The sequence below is a fragment of the Coloeus monedula genome (genome assembly GCF_965178545.1).
Source record: "Coloeus monedula genome assembly, chromosome: 4".
Taxonomy (NCBI): Eukaryota; Metazoa; Chordata; class Aves; order Passeriformes; family Corvidae; genus Coloeus; species Coloeus monedula.
This window is the reverse complement of record NC_138784.1, coordinates 15,164,480-15,186,667: the sequence shown is the minus strand read 5'-3', so window position 1 is coordinate 15,186,667 and position 22,188 is coordinate 15,164,480. Positions and strand designations below refer to the sequence as shown.

General features: G+C 41.4%; 1 protein-coding gene across 2 annotated transcripts in view; it reads right to left on the bottom strand.

The window, feature by feature from the left end:
- ITPR2 (inositol 1,4,5-trisphosphate receptor type 2) overlaps window positions 1-22,188 on the bottom strand; it is a gene marked incomplete at its 3' end in the record, with an annotated part of 242,672 nt that overhangs the window by 165,345 nt on the left and 55,139 nt on the right. For both annotated transcript variants that reach the window (XM_082280065.1, XM_082280066.1), the window contains 11 exons: window positions 19,693-19,737; window positions 10,839-10,993; window positions 9,361-9,460; window positions 9,080-9,240; window positions 6,722-6,863; window positions 5,871-6,029; window positions 4,840-5,012; window positions 2,616-2,735; window positions 2,329-2,514; window positions 1,529-1,780; window positions 532-676 (listed from right to left, as the gene is read on the bottom strand). In XM_082280065.1, the coding sequence (XP_082136191.1) occupies window positions 532-676; window positions 1,529-1,780; window positions 2,329-2,514; window positions 2,616-2,735; window positions 4,840-5,012; window positions 5,871-6,029; window positions 6,722-6,863; window positions 9,080-9,240; window positions 9,361-9,460; window positions 10,839-10,993; window positions 19,693-19,737 (1,638 nt within the window). The remainder of the gene's footprint in view (window positions 1-531; window positions 677-1,528; window positions 1,781-2,328; window positions 2,515-2,615; window positions 2,736-4,839; window positions 5,013-5,870; window positions 6,030-6,721; window positions 6,864-9,079; window positions 9,241-9,360; window positions 9,461-10,838; window positions 10,994-19,692; window positions 19,738-22,188) is intronic.

The following is a 22,188-nucleotide window of genomic DNA, read 5'->3' as shown; positions in this document are numbered from 1 at the left end:
GGCAGCAGCTTTAGGGAAGATGGAAGTCAGCAGAAGAGTAAGATGACTGTGATAAGTTTGCACAGAGGTGATTTCAGGTGACCAGAGGCAAAAGCAACAAAAAGAAGTAGGCTGGAGGAAGAACTATAAAAGCTGTAAGCATTTCCCCTTTATTCTTTGCTATTTGAATCTAGAAAATCTAGGCCTATCTAAAGTTTCCCTACACAGAAAACAGCACTTACTTAATACTGAAGAATCCTTACAAGTTATTTCACTAATGTACAAAGAACAGGAATATGACCATTCACCCCCCCACAAATCCCCTCTCCCTCCACTGAAATCCAATCACCTCAGGAGAAGGAAGGAAAGGCTGGAAAAACACAGCAGACAAGAACCAGGCATCACCAAGAACACTGGAATTAGGAACAAGTGCTTCTTTAGGCTATTTTACACCAACATTTATTCTGCAACTGGCTTTATTTTGGAAAAAACAATGTCAACTTATCTGAGGTGAGGAATACTGTAAGTAGGATGCAGATAGCTGAGAAGTACCTCAAATGTAAGTTTATTTTTCTCTTTGTCTCCAAACGGGAAGGGTTGATTCACAACTTCTTTCAAGTACTCTTCTACAAATTCCATTGTTAGTGCAAACTTTGTCTTCATTTCATTCCTTGAAGAGTCAGTGAAGGAATCATACCTACAATACAAGGCACAGAAAGAAGGAAAATTAAACACCTCTAATATCAGGATCAGTTGTCACTAAAGAAAAAACAAACCAATCATGATCCTCTGAAATTACTCAGTTCAGCTCTTTGTAGATATGGAAAGTGGATGCACAAACCTTCCCTCCAACAGTACCAGGAAGGGTTGAATGAATGGGAAAAACATAGACAGGATAATACCACTCTTGTGGCAGATAGGACTCTTAAATCTTGCTGTGGCAATTCAACAAGGGCACTAACACTGCCTGCTACGCTGCCGTGCTTCTTCCTCTATCTCTCCAGCCAGATAGTCCCTGGCTGGGAGCATCCCAGTGCTGCTGCTCCATCAAATCAGTGGAGCCAGAGAGGGTTTCCACTGAAATCAATGGTCCTTTCTCTAAAATTAAATTTAACACATGCTTAAGTACTTTACTGAGTGAAGGCCAAAGCCTCTGTGAGCTCTTTCTGGACAGCAGCTGTATCTTAATTCTGGGTTCCCAGCTGTGGCTTTCTGTTGAGCTTGAGGTATAAAACCAAGTTACAGCCTAGCAAACCTGTCATGTGAGACACAACTGGATTACTTGGAGTGCAGCTGGTCTGAGGAAAGACCATTCCATCTTCCCCAGCTTGTTCAATAAAAGAACATAGGGAAAAATAAAATTTAAATAATGATTGAAAGCTGCCCACAGAAGTCTCCAAGAGTAACAATAATTAATAGTTCTGTGCTCTGCAACAAAATACCTTCTCACACACATGTTTTGTGGACATTGGACATTTGCAACTGCTTTGTTCTGAGACTAACCCTACAAAGAGCTTTTGTACTTTAGTTCGAAACACTTGCAACTCACTCATGAATTGTGATCTTGGTAGGAATTTCAGTCCACAATCTGGCATACTTGACAGGCACCACAGACTCCTGAGGATCTCTGTCCACGTGCATGTGCAGCATCAGACGACAGAAGGAAGCCCGCAGGTCATAGGGGAGGCTTTCATCAGACATACACCTGAGGATCAAGTCTACTGACAGCTGGGCAGAAATCTGGTTGATGGCGAGATACTGGCGGTCCAGGCACATTCTTGCAAAGAGGTTCAGCTGGTACCTTAAAAAAAGGTAATAATGTGGTATTCAAGGAAATCGGTTGGAAATGAAAGAACACACCTCAGAATCTCATGTTACAAGCCTGTTGTGAGCCTTTCTGATATAAATCCTGAAAAATAACAAGACTGACTTTGTTAAGCAAGGGAGCAACTTGACATTAAAAACTATTTGTTTTCAATTAGTAGAAAACATTATTCCGTGGTCCCATTTCCTCCCTAATCCTTGAGACACTCAGGACGCTCTGTCCTCAGAGCGTGCCTTGCTTCCAGGGCAGCACAACCTTAAATTAAAGCGCAATAAATAAAAGGTAAGAGGCAAAATAAAAAATAGACACAAAGAGATGTGATGAGCAAAGGAAACTCAAGATTTGCCTGGAATAGACAGCAGAGACTGTGATGACTCCCACAAGAAAAACCTGAAATGAACTTTTAATCTCAGTTTCTGGCTTGACCTGGTTTCCTTTTTTGATATTGGCAAATGAACTGGATAAGAACAGCAGTGGGGGTCTTCAGAGACTACATTTTCTTCCGTTTGAATAAGCAGTTTTACCTGTAGTAGGTAAGAACTTCTAAATCAGCTTTTGTGCCCTCCTTTGCCTCCTGAGCCAGATGCCTGATGGCTTTGCCATGAGGTTCCTTGTTGCTGTCAATCCAGTAAAGCCACACTTCCTCTTCATCAATGTCATCTGAGATAACTGGGCATTCCAAGGGATTGTCCATTTGGGTTGAAACCAGCCTGCAAACAAAAACCATTCACAGTGGAGCCACGAGTAAAGTGCTGGGAATTTAAGAGAGCAGACAACAAAATTGTGGCATGTTCTGATTACAGATACTCACTTGGTCTGGATGAGAATGTCAGCATTCCCTGGGCTCAGCATAAACTTGCAGATGAGTTCCTGAGTCACTGGTATTGCTGTGGTGTTTGATACACACAGGTCTGACAGATAATCCAAGAATCTGCAGTCAAAAAAACACAGATGCAGCAGAACATGAGACTTTACTACTGGAGAACTGCAGTAGAAATCTCTAGCACTCAGCACTAGAGGATGGGTAGACTAGTGGGACTCTGTATCATGATATTTATCAACATATGATCTTTGCCACTTCATACTCTTGCAACTCACAACACCTTCCAGTAGACCAGGTTACTCCAAGCCCCATCCAACCTGGCCTTGAACACTGCCAGGGAATGCTGGGCTACCAGAGAAGAGTGCTGCTTTTTCAGGACCTGCAGACAGGACTCTGCATTCAAAGAGGTAAAGCAGAAAGAAAAAAGCTTTGCAGGGAATTCAATTTCCTATGAATTTGTCTCTCAATTTAGGTCTTCTGATGTTTAACAAGGTTCAGGCTGAGGCTTTCCTCACAGCTGGGACATTCATTAGGTACGTGGGTTTGTCTCTTTTCAGGGATTGCTGTGTGTGCAGTAACAGTAATCCATATTGCAGCCATTTACACACTGGTATATAAAAAGGGCCTCTTCCCTCTATGTCATTTCCTCTTTCCCTGATATTCATAGGAATTAAGTATCTCTGAGCCCACCACTCCTCCAGCAGATGTAGCTAAAACTGAGCAAGGTGCTCAAGAGCTGGTTGGGGAGCAGATGTGAGCAGGCATACACACACGGATCATATATTCCACTTCCTTAGAAATCCAGGTACAAACTAGTCATCTGCTATTAGACATTCAAGGACCCAACAGTTTAAACTTCTAGCACAGACCACAGTCCCCACTAAAGTCTGGGAACTGTAGGGGGTGAGTACAGACAGCATTTTTAGGGTAGACATAGGAAAAAATACATCCATAACTGAAGTGAAGCTTTGTGGCAACAATTAAAAGTGCACAGCAATCAAAAAGCTAAAATTAAGCAAACAGCACATAAATACATAGAATTCTGGGGAAGTCACCTGGTTGGAGCCAAAACTCAGGAAGGTTTTTAATTTTGTAGCTCATGTGTTTTAGAGCAGAATTCCACAATTCTCACTCACACCAACAGTGCTGCGAAAATCTGCAAGACTCTCCGTGAAAATCAGATCAAGTCTTTACTGTTCAGATTACATCATTCTGGCAAGGGGTAATTTTGAAACATTTATTGCTCCTGAACTCCTCAAACAAGTGTATACACAGCAGTTGTATGATGTGGGTATGGCACCAATTCTTCCACCACAAGAAAATGTGATGTGCAATTGTCAATAAACACAGACCCTTCAGAGACAGAGCTGATCCCGTGGTTTCCTCTTCATATTGACCAAGCCCAACCCAGCTGAGCATGGGAGAGGCAATGAGATTACAAAGTGAGGTAAAACAGGCATATAGAAAATAATTGAGGCAGTGAAGCACCAAGACCTTGAGCAGTATCCTTAGCTGCTACCAGGAAAATGGTATTCACAATTACAGAAGACAATATTTGGCCTTTAGTACGTTCATTTCTTATATTACTTTGCTAATTTTACAACTGAAAATCCAATAATAAAGAGATTTTTCCATTTAAAAATAAAGAAATCCTTTTCTTTTATATTCTGACCTGAAGCTTATTTAAAAAAAAAATTCAGCTGAGTGAAGTTCAAGGCCAGAATTTTTAATTTGGAACAAAATCTGCTCTAGGAGACGTGTTTATGGGATCTTCACTGTCCTAGGCCCTTTTCAGGTCTGACCTGGAATCAGAACCTGCAGGAAAACTAATATTAATAAAAGCTTAGAGAAATTGACATGTGTGTAAAATTTACACCAGGATTATTAGCAGGGAAACCAACACAAGTGGCAGTTTCACAGAGGAGCTGCAAAGCTGGGAGAAATTAAACATGGTCTTCATTTCTCTTTGCCCCAACCTGAACTGAGACCAAATTTTCAAAGCTGTCCTGTAAAGTATAAGCCCTCTTTTCTCTAAGCTCTAGTTTTAAAATGTGGATATGGTTAAACTCCAACAATTACAGGTAGTTCTAATATCTTCTGCACAGGTGGGCTTTTTGTCTGCCAGGTCAAAACAGGGAGAAAGAGACATTGAAGCAATGAATAGCATGCAATTCACAGCTACTGCCAAAATGCTACGTGGACCACTTCAAACCTTGGCTCTCGATTTCTCCTGAGTAAATTCACAAACGTCTCTATTTCTTTAGCTGTGATGTGTTTCTCTAGCAGTTTTCTGTTGTTGTGCAACAAAGCTGTGATGGTGTCTTCTGCCAGAATATCATAACCAATCTGGGACTGCATGACGCAGAAGTTCTTAGCAATATATTCCTGAAAAAAGGAAAGATTCCCACGATGACCTGCTGAGCAGTAATGGTTTCTCTCTTAGAACCGGAGGCATCCAGCTCAGTTAGCAATCAAAATAATGCACAAAACTTTCCTCCCTCAACTGGCTTGAACAAAAGAACTTCTGAATACCTAAAATATGTACCCTGAGAAACAGATTCCATATTAGGGATGACTAACTCCTCTCATTCTTTCATAAACCAAAGGAATGAATCCATGGAAATATATACAAAATTCAAGAAATAGCAACCTCTTTTTTAAAAAAAATGAAAAACTGAAACGTTTTTATCATGTTTAAGAAGCTTTTTCCCTGAGTCTTCCCTCCTTTTCTCTCCCTTCAGGACAGAAATATTTCTGTAAAACACTGGGAAGAAAACAAAGAAGCCACACAGCAGTTCAGGCTTTTATCTCCAGTCCCTTTAGTCCCTGTTCTGAAATACCTCTTGCTCACAGGGAGTCTCCAGCAGTGGGAAATCAGGCTACCTGATATAACAACCTCTGCTCTGACTCACTGCCATCCCTCTACAAATATTTAAGCAAGAGAAACAGACAGCTTTGCAGATTTCCCACTTTACAATCCAGGCTTCAAGAACATATTTTTAATAACAGAAAACTCGTGAATGAAGCAGTGAACCCCAATCTCAGTCTGAGCCTGCAAAAGTACAAAGTGAACTTGTGATATTCATTGTTGAACTTTCAATTCACACACTACTGAGCTACACACACAAAAAAAGGCCTTTCCCCATTACCACAGAATCCCACTTGTAAGTGCAGAGAGTCATGCCAAACCCAGGATATATAATTATAGAAATCAGGAGGAAAATTATCCTCAATACCACTGACCTGGTTCTTCCTATAGTCCTGTTGGGAGTGTCTGAGAACTCTGTAACATAATCTTAACATGTATTTGTAAGGAGCATATCTCTGGTCACCCAGGTCTTCAAGTCTCAGCATCGATCCTTCACCTTTGTCCTTAAAAGGAGCTTTGAGGATGCCGAATATCTGTTCAAAATCAAAATCACTGAGAGTGAAAATCAGATCCAGGTTTCTGCTGAACTTACAGCAGTCAATGAAAATGTCCTCTGACAGGATCAGCACAACAGCCTTGACTAAACATAAGTGGGGGCACAATCTGAGACATCACAGCTTTATGCATTTGGGGTTAGCTTTTCATTTCCCACCAACTCAACTGACATTGCGTTCTCTTTACTGCTATCCCCAACTTCAGGTTTAGTTACATACCTTAACTTTGGATAATTTAGTGATGAAAAAGGAGGACAACACTGGCTGCTGTCCAGTTTCATCCTTTTCCCCTTTTTTAAAATTTCTTTCAGTTGTCTTCTCAAAAAGTACATTAGTTTGCCCTCACACAAACAAAGTCAGAGTTCCATAAGGGCACTGTGTGGGGAACACTTGCAGGATTGGGACCGTGTTCCATGTTTGTCTCAAACATGGTCTTAAATCTTATCAGAATCACATGAAATTAAGAGCCCTCTACAGCCCCTTGTGCTTCACTCTGATTTAAGGGCCAAGAGATGAACTTTGACCAAGTAGTGTCATTTCTACCCAATCCAACCCACACACAAACCCAACCTGGAATAAGCCAAGTTGCCCAAAAATAACTTTTTCTCACATCACTCTCTCCTACAATCTGTTTGCAAATACAGTTAAGTTATTAACACAGTAGGACATACCTGAGCCAATATGTTTTGCTCCCTCATTAATTTCTGCCGTTCCCGGTTTGGCTTGGTAATGATCACATCCAAAACTTCTTGCCCGTTATTGGGCACATCAGCAACAAAGAAAATGAGATCTTCCAGTAGCTTGGTCACAAACCTAGAATGAATAGACAAACCATTATTATAAACAGTCACTCAACACTTGCTAGGATTCATTAAGAACAAAAATCACATTTATGCCAAGCTTTACCTGGCACAATGGAACTTCCATCACTGCAAAGTTAAGTTTGACATGTACTTAAGGATTCCAAGCCTTGGTTCAGCAGAAGCTTAAATCAATCACAGGGCTGTTTACTGAGGCATTAAACAACAACCAGAGGGAAAACAAGAGAAAAATACAGGCTGTTGGATTGATACACAGTATTCAGAGACCCAAAATCTATACCAGCTGGCCTCAAGGCCCAGGAGCAGTAAAAAGAAACTTACATAGCCTAGCAAGGATTTTTATGCTTTATCGTGGGTCCATGAAACAAGATGATGGACTCACTAGAGGAATAAAAACATTCTGCCACTAGATAATTTCCCTACTGACCCATGAAACTGTTTCATATATATACTTTTTCATATATATATTCATATATAACTGTTTTCCTATATATACTGACCCAAGAAACTGTATTTGTTTCATTCTTTGCTAAACAAAAGATTTGTCAGAAGCAGGTGCTAGAAACGACAGAGGCAGTAGTAATTCCTTCTCTCCCACCTTCAGAAAATGCAAAAAGACAGAATATAAATGGGAAAAAAAAGAAAACAAACTCATCATTGTCTCCTTGTTACTAACACCGTGCCAGGCATGCAGTGAGAAACACAGATGTCCACAGATTTCAAAGAATATCCCTTAACAGCACCAGCAATCTTCTACATGAAAATCTCAGCATCATTTCAATTTGGACAATGTCTAGTCTATAACTAACAAATCTGCCAGCTTCGAAAGAGGCAGGAAGATCCCCAAGAGATTTTCAGTCATCTGTGGGAGCCAGACACAAGGTTCCCATTATCCACAAGTGAGCTGGGCTGCTCACCTAAACCCTCTGAGTGAGCTTTAGCTCTAAAAGCCTCAGCCCACTGGTGGAAAACAGCAAGGTGTGTGTCACCCCCACGAAATAAAGTAGAAAAGGCAGCTGCAGGATGGAGAAATGAGGAATTAACTGTTGGGATTCCTACTTCTTTATGCTAGAAGGTAATAAGACAGGAAAAAGATAGTTTGGGGTTTTTTCCAAAGGAAATCAAAAAAACAAACAAATAATGGCAGTGTTCTGAAACAGCTCTGAAATGTTTTTCATGTTTGTTGTACCAATCTGTCAACATCAAGACCTGACAATACTGACAGTGACATAGTGTCCCACCTGGACACTGTCATGTCCCTCTCTGGGTCAACTCAATCATGAAATGGCCCCACAGCTTTTCAAGGCTGAGTACCAACACCCAGGCTATTAAAAATCTGCCTGTTATGATATTAAACCATCTGGCCTAATTGCTACTGGAAACTGATTGCAAAAATCCAGTTTCATCACCAAAAATTACCATTTTCAGAAAAAAGCTGTATATGATGTATTACAGGTTACAAATTCACACTGCCAGAGATGCTGTCTTATATTCAGTTTAACCACAGGCAGCTGAAGACAAATAGGGAACTACATCACTGGCAGTGGAATATATCTGGCTACAATGTACAACAAAGGTACAACAAAATCCCTTGATTCAGGGGCAGGTGCGAGGAGCAGGCATTCTAATAGTGCTGCAGATGAAATGGGGATTAATACATGGGGCAAACATCACAATGATGTAAAATAGAAAAAGAGAACAGGGGAAAATAGAAATGAGAAAGCAAAGGGATTATTGGGGCAGCTTCTCAGTCACACTGAGACCTCCTTCCAAGGCTTTTGCAGATTTGCAGTGTGGTGAACTTCACACAAGTCAAGAGCCCTGCCGTGCTGCTTTCCTGTACACGAGAATCAGATGCAATGCACCCTCACATTACATCTCAGAAGTGGATTATCAAAGGAAATCCAGACTAAGATATCTGCCCAGAGAATTACCCATTTATTTACATGGCCAGCAAGCTGGGGAAGTGCTGTTTGCCCCACTTTTACACAGGACATACATGGATCAGCCTGAGGTGCAGCAAGGATGCTCTGAAAGAGGTGGAATCTAACCCCAGGCTGGCACTTTCAGCACTGAAGTGTCCTCTCCCAACTGCCTGTGTGTCCATGTGGGTATTACCTACCCATGACTGTATTATCATAACTAACTATAGTGTTATCATCACTAACCAACCAACAATTTAGCAGGGGAAAAAATAAAACTACTAACCTCCTTTCATTCTGGGTTATTGTTCCATTCTCCAGTTTTTTAACAGTTGATGCTAAAACCTTGTTGGCGTCGTTGGCAAAGTCCAAGTCTCTGACCTCAGACAGAGGAACCGACACGATGGCAAAAGCTTCCTTGTCCTCTTTGGTTTGGCACGTCCCAATCTGCAATAGTTTTTGGTTTAAAGTGGGTGAGCAATCCTCTTACCTTTATGCTAATTATTATGCCCATTTCATATGTTAGAAGTGAGACAGCCTCAGGAATGAGTTTGGGATTTAGTTTACCTTTAGCATCACAGGCCTCTCTTCCTCAGTGTCTATTGGGATGCTGGTGCTGGTGACCCAAGTGTTGGTGCACAAGTGCCTCAGTCGGACATAGGAGTTCCTAAAGGGGGACAGAGCAAAGAGCAGGTGAGATGGATCAGTTCTGAGCCCATGTGGGCAAGGTGGGATGCCCTGCAACACCAGCCCGTGGCGTGAGGCTGGAGAGCAGGAGCCACACCAATAAAAGAGGTAGGTGGACCTAAAAGACACTGTGGTACCCTTTTCCCTAGACTCCTTCTTTCTCACCCAGAGCAGAGCTGCAACAAGAACAACCAGCATCTTGGGATTATGCAGAATGCTGGGTTTAAGTATTTATGTAAGTCTAGGAGTAAAATATTTTTTAAAGAAAAAAAAAGCTACAAGAAAGATGTTATAAAATCCCATCTGAATAGAAATACATTCCATGAATAAATCCAATTCTTTCATTTTCTTTTTTCTGCAGAATAACGAACCCTTTTAAGCTGTCACAGCACAAAAGCCAGAAAGTAAAGCTGACCATGGTTTCACAGCTTCATCATTATGATCTGCAAACCCTTGTTCCAGAGCAAGCATTTACAGTACCAGTTCTCAACTGAAAATCAAGTGAACAAAGAGCAGATATGAGATCCTTCTAAATTCTTTCCATATGATAATCTGTGGTATTATCAAAAAGCAGAGCTGAGAAATCAATTACAATTTTAACTCTGAATTTTACTTTTGAAATATATTCACTGTGGTCTCCATTCACGCTCTCCCTTTCACACTGATGGGCTTTTGAGTATTCAAGTAAGCAAATTATCTGGCAGAACTTAGCATAGCAAACACACTTCAAAGCCACATACATCAGTATTTGTGGGTACCCAGCTTTAAAATCCACCCTCACAACAACCAGCCCCAAGTGTCTGCAAGCCCATTCAGCTACAACCAACACTGTGTGACTTATCTAGCCAATCTCAGCTATGCTACACAGCTGAAATTTCAAATATTGACAATTAAAACCCAGAAGCCACTTCCTGAATACATTTGAGTAACAAATGTGCTCAGTGGCATCATGATCTGTCAGGGAAACAGAAGCCCAGCTCATCACACACATTATTTTGTTGGGAACAATTCAGTTAAATCTATTAGAAGTACATTTTTTCCAAACAGTGCACAGAGCTCAATTCTATCCTCACACAGATCTGTGCAATATTTAGACCATTATTTTTCTCTTCACAGACTCTCTCTAAGTGTCACTTGTTTTATCCTTATAATTATTTTACCCAGTCAAAGCAGCAGTATCATGTTTTATACATCCCTTATTTATCCATGAACACTCCTCAGATTTTAACAGAAGGATAATACTTGCTCATGTTTGATTTTTTCTGCTTTACTTACCAGCATAATGCCAGGAAGAAACCCTGTCAATGCAGCACTATTTTTTGCCCTTTCTTTCTTTCCTTTTTTTTTTTTTATTTTACCTTGGAACCAGGCAATCAGCTCTCTGAAGAGTGGTGGCATCCAGTTCAAAGAGAGATGCGATGTCATTTCCATGTGGCACAGAGACCAAAGTATACATAATCTTCTCCCCTGCCTGCCGTTTCTTCTTTGAAGCAGGAAGGTCGCCATCTCTCTGCTGATTAGGCACAAGGGTTATTTGCTTGCATCAGGGCCCACTAGAAATTCTTCAATTACCTTGCAGACAAGTAATACATCTGAATTGGAATTTTTTTTAATTTTTTTTTTTTTAAACCTTCTAGCAAGAATCTACCGTGACTGGCTTTGCAGTAACACAAAGGATGCACTTTGCCCCATGGGGTCTCAGGCAGTCATTAGAACAACAGCAGGCCATGAGCTACAGAGGCACTGCAGCACTGGATATGCTTTATTTGACACCTACAACTTCAAAAAAGCTGCAGTAGTTGCAGACCCCCTCACTCCCAGCAGATGCTGGTCTGGAAAGGGCCACAGTTCAAAGAAGAGAATTAATGAAAATTCAACTTTTTTTTAAGACAAGGAAGGGATTTAAAAAGTAAGTAATTTGCCTAAATCCACTGTTGTCTTATGTAAGTTTGATGGCTTTTTCCTCTCAGATGGTAGAATTACAGCAGCACACTTCCAGAGAATCACATAACCATTTAGGTTGGAAAAGGCCTCCAAGATCATCGAGTCCAGCCTTTGACCGATCACCCCCTTGTCAACCTGAGCCACGTCCAGTTGTTTCCTGAACACCTCCAGGGATGGGGACTCCAGCACCTCCCCGGGCAGACCCTTCCAATGCCTGTCAGACCTTTCCAAGAAGAAATTATTCCTAATGTCCAACCTGAACCTCCGCTGGAGCAGCTTGAGGCCATTTCCTCTTGTCCTGTGGACACTCTCTAAACGGCAAGAGCCAGAATATCTGCTCCATCAGGACCAGCTTGTCATGGAAAGGGGGACAGGCAAGGCCCCAGCTGGATTGTATTACAAATCTCAGCACAGGCTGATAACGCACCCAAGGCTGGGTCCAAGCCAGGTGTGATTTTACCCACTGCAAGGGCAGGAGTTGTCCCCTCTGAGGGACAAAGTTACTCAAACAAGGCACATGAGCTTAAGGTGGGATCTTCCTCCCATCACTTGCTGAGAGTCCACGGGAGTTTTGAGACCCCGCAGCACCATCCTCGTTTCTTTAGTCACCTACATACTTTTGCCTACAGACTCCAAATGCCACCTTTCCTGAGAACATTTCTTGGCTTGAAGGAGTCATTCGGAGTCTGTGCCCGTACCCACGCAGCAACCAACTGGTGTAAGTAAAAGCTGCTCTCTGGGGTGTCAAGTTACACATCTTGCAAAAGACTGATAACCAATTAAGAGACTGGCAGCCCAGGGCCCTTCCCGTACACAAAATACATCACAGAGGGAGAGGAGAACAGGAATGAGGAAAACCAAAAGAGAAAAAAATCCAACCCTGGAAGCCTGAAATGCTATTATAATGATTTACAATACACCACGAAGGAAGAGCTGTACAATGGAAAAGGCCAGGCTGTACTTGGTTTGCATTAGTAGCTTGATTAAAACCAAACTGTAAGGGATAATCAAGGGCAAAGCTTTGATTATCCATATTGCCAATTGAGATTAAACAACAAAATCAAGGATGAGTGAAATTAGGGAAGAAAGAACGAGTCATCAACTCATTTCAAGGTACTTTTTGAATCCTTCCAAAACATTCCTTTTTTCATTATCAAGCTTTAAAAATGTCAGCTTTCCATCCCATGACTTCTATCAAGGATAGAGAGAGCAGGAAAAAAATACACAAAGAAATTTTTCTTAGGCTCCTCTAATCATTATGGTACTGCCACTAGTATTTGAGAGGAAGGCTTGCTAAGACAAGAGCAACCATCTCCTGCGACTTGCACAAGAGTAAACTCATCTGACAGTCCCCACATCCTATTGTATCTCATGACCAAAAAATGCTAAAGAAAAATGCACAAAAAATTTAACCTGTATGCAAGGATTGAGAAAATAGAAAATTGCTTTTGTGATTTCCATACATATTTTGTTTTACATATTCGTGATGAGACACAAACTGAAAAGGCACAGAAACAATAAAAGAATCCTTCTAAGAGCTTAGCAGGTGTGAGTCAGAGTCTAATATTAAATGAAAAACTACTTCCTACACTTCATAACAAAAGAGAAAACTGGATAATCAGTTTAAAATTCAAGAGATCTATAAAGAGGTAAGTAGCACAGGATAGTTTTGAACAGCATCCAAACTTTTTGATATTTTCCACAACTTACATTCAAATCTAGTTAGGGTTTCCCAGAAACTACCCACTTCACTACAATTTCCAAACTGAAATTACTGGTGTACAAAAAGACAGGACACTTCATAATTCTATGGTTTTCTTTTTATCCTGGGGCTCTGGGTAAAATACAGACCAAAATATGAAACCATACTGGGAGGGAACATGAACAGGACACCTGACCCAGACTGGGCAAAGGGATATTCTCCACCACAAAACACCATGAGCAGTGTATAAACTGGGTGAGCTGGCAGGAGGCAGAGTCAAAGGCAGGTCTCCTGTGCTGTAGTAGTTCACACCAACTATTAGCTCTGTGGAGAAGTTCACCCAGCAGTTTGGGGCAGACCCTGCCCACCCCCTGGTGTCCCCAACAGCCGTATAGCTCCAGCTGAGCAATGGAATTGGCTTGCCAGCCTGAAATTCCACCAACCAGGCTGAGCAGCTGGCAGGCACACATAGGAGCAAGATCTGGTTTTTAGCCTAAAAAGAAATTCCACTTCAACAGAGGGCAAGACAGTGCCTGCAACACTGCTAAGTGAAATGCCAAGCTTAGCTGAGCAAAATCAGACCTGCACGAGAGCTGTACAGCAGTTCCAGGCTGAACTCCCCCACAAACCTCAGAACTCTCCTTACAGCATTATTTTAGAATCTGAATCTCACAACTCAACCTGGGTTATGGGAGTTAAGCACTACTCATGGAAAAAAAGAACACGTAAGGAGAAGCGACCCCTAACCTGACAGCTCTGGAAACAAGTTGCATACAAGGGGTACACGAGAGACAGCAATGCTGCCATTACACAGGAACAAACATGGATTTGAATTTATGGCTCAGTTTATGTCCCAGTGCACGTGCACATGCTTCTGTATGGGGGAGTGAGAGAATGCACACAGACACTTGCACACAGAAGGCTTCTCATGATAAATTAAATTTAGTAAGCAGCCATCAGAATCCACAGTTAACCCAGCCATTATTGAATCAGCAGATGAGTCCATGTGAGGATGTGGAAAGAAGTGAAAGTACTAGTTTAAATTAATTAGACAATAGCTCAGGAGAAGCACTGCATTCCTAAGCAGATGAAAACAAGATGACATTTGCTCAGGTAGAAACTGGCATATGAGCAGATGCAGCCAGCAAAACTGGATTCAATTAAGAGAAAAGAAGAAAAGAACTGCAAAGGAACGCAAATGCAGAGAGAAGAAAATTCAACTCAAAGCAGTGTGAAGAGGAAGCCAACAGAACAGTTTCAGAGATGCTGGCGATGTGGTCAGTGACAGCCAAGGAAATCACTCCAAAGGCTTTATAAAAAACAAAAAAACCCAGGTGAATTACATGCCAGGAGTATAGAGAACAGTGGGTAAACCAGTATTATCAAATAGTACATTCATAGAAGGAAAATATACATAGCTTTGATTGTCCCAAACTACAACAAACTAGCAACAAGCTGTCACAAGTCACATCAGACACATATCCAAAGTGAGGAAGGTGCAATCAGTTCACTCTTGTGCGCTGTTTAAATCACTCACAAGGATGAAGAAGATACATTCAGCTCCGCTTCTGCCCGGCAGGAGTTGGACCCACACCTTCCAAACAACCCAGTGTAAGTATCAGTGGTACAAAGAGCAGTCAGCTCTTTCAGCCTAAGAAAACCTCAGTGTGCACTGGCATGGAGGACTTCGAGCCCCCAGCATTATTCTGCAGCAGTAAAGCTCAGTAATCACACCCAGGAAAGGCAACTGAGCAAACCCCCAGAATACAGGCAGGACACTTCTCCAGGTGGGACCCATCTAGGGAAGCAAAGGCTGAGCATTCAAAAAAAAAGAGTCCAAGGTAGTGAGAAAACCCACCATTTTGGTGAGGAGTGGAAATATTGATCCAGGCCCACAGCAAAGTCTGTAACTCCTGGGCTATCACCACTGATTTACAGTGCATCATGATTCAAAAGGAAGCTTAAAGAGAAAAAATAATGCAGACATACTGCTTGCCATTTGGAGGGCAAATGTAAGGAGAGACAAATCCCATGCTGGAATCAGTGACAAAATAATCAGGTACAATCAGATTTGTCTTGAGACTTGCAGCCCAGCAGATAACCCTTTTCACAGCTCTTAATAGAATTTGCTACTAATTGCTACCTATCCAAACCTTCCTTATTTAACTCAATTGGGCATCATACCTAAAATTCAAGAGATTTACATGGAGTTTTGTTTACGGAAGGGCCTTCATTTCAACTGCTTAAAGGTGATACAAAAACATGACAGACCTAAAACACCTTTTCTTTTAGAAACCCAATCTACAATTCCAATTGGTGAAGACACCTCTTGTGGCATAGAGACAGACAAGGATAATGCCCTGCTCCTGAATGAATACATTAAGCTACACTACAGATTTCAGCAGAAATTAAATTTAATAGCAGCCAGAGTTCTGAAAATGCCTGTTAAATCCAGAGCAACGTGGTATCTCAATATGTTAACCCAGTTTAGGAGGCTCTTACAAAACCAGCATTTTCACAGAGCAGTAACGTGAGCAGAACTCCATGGGTTAGATTATTTTCAAAATTCTTTATGAGAAGAAAATGGAGTAAATTAATGGCCAGCCTTGCTCCTGCCTGCTAGGAGCCCTGGCAGACAGCACAGCAGTTAGCCTCCTGTAACACCTTCACTGTTGACTCATTTGTGAGTCATCGCATTTTTAGCAGAGACATCACGTTGCAATCCTGTTGTTAGGAGCCAGAGACATTCTGTAAGAAACAATGTATGCATTTCCAGAGCTGATTCAGACCCGTGTGCAACGGCAGAATAATAATAATGTGCCGGCATCCGTGTCTCCCCTTCTCCCCCAGCCTCCCCAGTGGTCTGACTGCTGGCTTTATATAAGCTGCCATTTTTAAACTGATGATTTTTCTTTTCTCTTTTCTTTTCAATGTTTTTTTCAGATTGTCTATTCTACTTGTTTAAACTGCACCACTCATATAAAATGTATAATTCAATTAAGTTCATTCCTGGAAGGTAAAATAAAATAAATTTTTTTACAAAACAAATTAATTTACAGTGTTTATCAGGAAAAAAATCTCCTGGGTTGGCAGCAAGAAGGCAAAGTTAGAATTGCAGAATGCTGGGAATTCATAAAGATAGATAAACAGAAGTCAAAGGAGATACATCAAATTGCACCCGGCAGCCCATGGTAGAACTGCCCAACTTCTTTACAAGAAAAGTAAATGCATACCAGTCTCAATCCTAACAAAAATCTCAACAATAAAAGGTAGATTGGAACTGGTTAGAATTAGCTCTCTCACGAAAATGCAGACAAATGGAGAGACGGTACCCATCCAAAGTCAGCCTTTAACACAAAGGCACTAACAAATGCCAGGTTCCCAGCTGTTCCTGACATTTCCCTGATCTTTGTAGCATTCTTCTGGATGCTGTACATTTCTCTCCTTAGAAAAAGCATACTAATTTGCAGCATAAAATACACCAATTTGGGGTTTAGTGGGAGCTGTAGCATAGACCACTGCATTTTGATGCACGATACACTACAATCTCTAAGACTTTAAGAGATGAAGAAGACTTGCTTTGATAAGACCCTTAAGTAAAAAAAGGTCTTCCCATGAAAAAAAAATATCTTCTGGAGCTTAGATGTGGGAATATTAATCAACTCATTGTAGGGCCAAATTTTACCAGAATTAAAAGCAGTGCTTCACAAGACAATTTGGCTGGATTGCCAAGAAGCAGCTCATAAACAAGCAATGAACCTCAGTACAAACATACCTTTAATGCTTGGGAACAAAAGTCCTGGTGACTTCCAGTAATATTTATGTTCTCTGGAGACAAAACCCTTTCAGACTCTGGAGTCAGTTAAGGCAAGGCAGAAAAGATGTGCTTAGGCAGAACTCGGTGTCTGTACCCACTGCTCCATTATGGAAAACCCTTCTCCATTGCTGCTTCCCAAAATTCAGTTGCCTGAGCAACTGGGATCAGGCCTTGTAAACCAGGCTGTGAACATGCACAAGCAGCCCCAGCACACACCGAGGAGTTAAGGCTTGGCACAGAATGCACAGACAACTGTGCTGCCTTTAAAACCCAGACAACAGAGAAGGAGCTGCTACCCTTTCATCCAACAGCCTAGCAGAGAAAAGAAGGATGGGTCAGGCTGAAGGAACCACAGTGAGTCAAGCTGGTGCCATCTCTGTGCTCCAGCAGGGCCATCCCAGAGCACAGGGCACAGGATTGTGTCCAGAGTGTTCTGGAATATCCCCAGTGAGAGGGACTCCACAGTGGAAGAAGTTTTTCCTTATGTCAGTGGAACTGCCTGGGATCAGTCCCTGCCCGTTCCTCTGGTGCCATGGCTGGGCCCCCCGGAGCAGAGCCTGGGCCCTGCTCGGAGCCCTCCCTGCACACAGGGACACACAGGGCTGAGGGCCCCTCTCAGCTGGGGCTCCTCTCCAGGCTGGACAGCCCCAGCTCCCTCAGCCTTTCCCTGTCAGGGATGCTCCAGGCCCTAAATCATCTCTGCAGCCTCTGCTGGCCCCTATCCAGGAGCTCCCTGTCCCTGTCCTGAGGAGCCCAGGACTGGACACAGCACTGCAGCTGTGCCTCCCAGGGCTGGGCAGAGGGACAGGATCCCCTCCCTCGACCTGCTGGGAATGCTCTTTCAAATGCATCCCAGGACACCATTGGCCTTCTTGGCCTCAAGGGCACAGGCTACAGGTTCAGCCCTTCAGTCACAAGGATTTGTTTATTCATCTCCCATTTCCCTGCTACTCAGACTTCAAATTTTGCTGGGGTAGGTCCACTTCAACCTCCCCCCTCCAGATTTACTTCATAGACAGTATTTCAAAATTAATTGCTTCAAAAGATGGAAAAGAAGATGCCTTTGCAGCGAGCCAGTTAGGCAGTGACCAGGCAGAGGAAACACTAGATGATAACCACAGAGCAAGGAAAGCCTGTGTGCTCCAGGTTATGTGCTATTGGATACAAGATTGACACAGCTGACCCTTAAAGAACTCCAAATATTATAAGATTCTTTTACTTTTGAGGGACAATTCAATATACTGCATCATTGTAACACCAAAGAAATTCCTGCGCAGGGATGTGAAGTTTCTCTACTTGGTTGTTTGAGGGCAGAATAAAGGCTTAAATAGCCATTGCTGACTCACAGCATTTCCAACAAGACTGTAAAGGGGTGCAGGATCCAAAGGGATTTCTACCACACTAATAGAGCCTGTAGGCTTGGATTTACATGGAGGTGTTACCAAAAATTGCTAGAAGTTCTTTCACAAAACATCTCTCACAGGAAAGTGCTGACTGCATAAATTAAAATTTCCACAGAGACATCAGTTTTGATCATCAATCAGCTTTGATTACTTTTTTATTGGAAGCATTTCTCTAATTTGATTTATCTAGTCTGGGTTTTTAGCTGAAACCACTACCCAGGAGGAATAAGCCAAACTGATAGTGAAGCCACCTTTAACATCCATGTTTAGATTACTCTTGTGCCCTCATCATTACACAGTCCAGGGAATATTTAATTACTTAGATGAACTGAAATGGCTACAGATGGAAACCCTATACCATAAATAAGTATGGTGTGGTACAATTGAGGATTGGTTCCTCAGTGACAAGGGCCTAACACCTACTCACTGGGGAATTCTGGAACTGATCTTGATTTCCTTTCCAAAGTTCCAAAGGCCTCAAGTTTCATTCTAATACAAAAGAGCAACAATTGGCGGAATTTCTGTACTTTCATAGGAGAGAATTCTCTTTCTGTAGACAGCTTAGCTGCTATTGCAGTATCACCACTAATGCCAAATATCAGTGAAGATGGAAAACCAGTGTTGCCAACTCCTATGAAAATCTCCATTTTTATTAAAATTGCAGTCCTCAAGGCATATGATTATGTAAGAATCTTGGGTTTCATGTCATGAAAAATCAAAAATTTCTTCCCTGTGCAGAGAAAAACTTGAAAATGTGTCCTCTTAAAGAACAAAAGCCAGAAGGTAAGCAGAAAGAAATTAAATTGAATTTTTTTGAGGAAGATCTCAGCCTTTCCAAGGCAATATCTCATGAATTTGATGGAGGAATGATACTTTTCTGGAATATTTGTTGACTTAGTAACAATAAGATTCCCCCAAGGTTTTAACTCCACTTCCTTCACACACTATAATCTCCATGTCTGGCCTTGCCTCATTAGTCATAATTAGCTAAAATGCTCTTGATGCTGTACTAGGCAAAGACTGTTGCCATGAAGTAACACATCTAAGTTGAGCAGAATGAATACATTTCGTATCTGCAGTCAGATAACAAGCAGAACAGCTTCAACTAATGCCACTTTGATGCAGAATTTGAGTAAGTTTCTTATCATTTGCCTTAACGTGAGGGAAAACTTTCTGAATTGCCAGTTCTGAGACACATCCTACCTTACACAGGATATGGAAAACAATCCCAGCAGCTGGAACACATAAGGAAAAGGAAAGCTATGAAGGGCTTCCATATGTCAGGCTATGCTGGGTTAAGGATACAGCATTCCCCAGATTATATGCAACATATAAATTCCACTTACCAAAGCTTTTCCTTCATTATTACCTTCTGGGTAGTGTGGGTTAAGCTGGAAAAGAAAAGAAGTCAAATACTATCTCGATAGCTTTCAGACATTTCATAACTGGGAGAGAGGGTTTGGTTCAGTTCTCTGTTATGCTTCCACCCTGCAAAAGGACAGTGGAGTATTTAGAAGCAGTGTGAGCGTAAAAGACTGCTTCAATTTCTGGCTGACTTAGCTGGCTATGTCCTCACCTCTAGAAAGAGCATCTTGCAATCAAGCTTGTTAACTCAAGAGGAATCTCAAACAACCAAAACCAAAAAGGATGATGAAGAAAGCAGAGTTACTATTCTAAATGCAGCCAGTTGCAGTCACCCACACACATGCACATGCAATCACTTCCAGGATTGACACTGGGCAGATAGATTGAGATAAAAAACTAATGTTCTCTATGTCTACTGAGATTTTATAGGAAGACAGTGAACTCAGAATTAACACATCTTTGAAAGAGGAGTGACAATGCCACTACAGACAATTATTTAATTACACTGTGGTTCTGTTTAACCATTATTAATGGGGATAATATTTTCTATATTATATCAGGATTATCAAGCATTAGTTAATACTAAAGTAATATGAGACGCTTGGATGAAAGATGCTATACAATAATAAATGTAAGGTATTACTCTTTAACAGCTGTTCAATATGATTGTACTTTTGACAAGGGAAGTATGTAGTCTATAAGATGAGGGATTATGTAGGCAGATATATTCAGAAATAAACAAAAACACATACACCCACTCACTGGCTGCACATGAAACCTTTCAAGATTTGATTTACATGAAGAAACAATTTTGCATCAATATTTACAAATGTTCCCTGACACAAGATATGCCATCAAAGTGCTGAAAATGCTTAAGTGAGATTATTAGTTATATAAGGCAATTTTGTTCTTAGGCAATTACAATGTGTATACATCTTGCAGATGAGTACTGTCATTTTCTTGGCATGAATTTGGCATTACCAGTGTGGAAGAGCCAGAAGAGAACTGCACAGGGCAATATGCACAAATCCCAGTGGAAATTTTCAATATCACATTATCATACATCTAACATTACACAGACAACTGTTGTGAAGAGTTTTTGTTAAGTTGATAAGGCTTTTATTAAAAAATAGTAATTTATATCTCTTTAACCCCTCAAAAAGCCCACTCCTCTCCACACCATGAGCCTGAAGAAAGGAGGAAAACTTTCAAATCTTTGTCAAATTGCTGAAAATACCTTCCCTGTGTGTCGCAACTTGATGTGCTCACATAGAAATGACCAAAGGTTTATTCTGTCTCCGTTTCATTTTTTGGATTAGCCACTGTGTTACCATCACAAACCTAATTCAGAGAGCCTGCTTTCCTCCCTGTGTTGACACCTATCTCAAATCTTGTATTTTGCTCCTCCCTGACATTGTCACAGTCTCCCAGCTCCAAGTCCCTCTTGCTACTGCTATACAGCAACAAGAATGAGAGATGAACACCAAAAAAACTAGAACTCATACATACATGTAACTGTTTTCACATAGTTTTGATTCCTTCTTAAGTTTCCACAGTTCTTTCAGCATGACATTTGCTCATCTGACACCTTAAAATAATCCCAGTGTCCCATTTTTAGCAGCCAAGCTGAGCTCTCTGCTTTTGGTTCCCCATCAAGAAAGAGCTAAAATTAGCAGGCAGTGCCCCTCAGTCCCAGCCACACACCGTGGCCTTCCAGCACAGGTGCAGAGAAGGTAGAGAATGGCTAAATTTCTATGGTACCTCCAGACATTGCTGGTTGAAGTAAGCAAGAATAAGTCCGGGTCATCTCGGGTTTGTCGCTAGACCCAGCACAGAGAACTTGGCACTGAGGACTTGATTCTACAGGTTTTCATTGAAGGGCTTGAGTGAATACAGCTGCCTACCTGAATTCTGATATCCTTCAGCTGTTTGCTTTTGACATAATGGTGATTTTTAAAAAAGAATATATAGCAATAACAGGAGAAATTAGGAAAAATCTCCCTCCCTCAACACTTCTTGCCTTCTTGAAAAATAACTGAACAGAGTGCCCTCAAATTTCCAAAACAGTTCACTTGTGGACTGAGGGTGATGGAGACAGAAGGCTCAAGTGAGAAATCAAGTACATCCTTAATGCTTTTTCTTGCCCTGCTGTTACAGAAATAATGAAACCAAAAATACGTTGTTTAGAGAAAGTTTTGAGATGCTGATGTTAGACCACAAACACAATGGAACTCAGTTTTTGGGCTGACATCCATGGCCCCATTTTCAGCTCTTCTCAGCAGTTGCCACTTTCATTTTCATTTCAGATGAGATTGTTAGTGCTGAGGGTTTCTAAAAAACAGACCAGTAGCTATTACCCCATGCTATATTCTCCAGGTAGAAAAGGCATAAGTCATCTAGTATTGTATGTCATATTACACCAGTTCTGAGTCCCTTTCAATATCCCAGCACAGAATGATCTAAGGACACAGTGACAG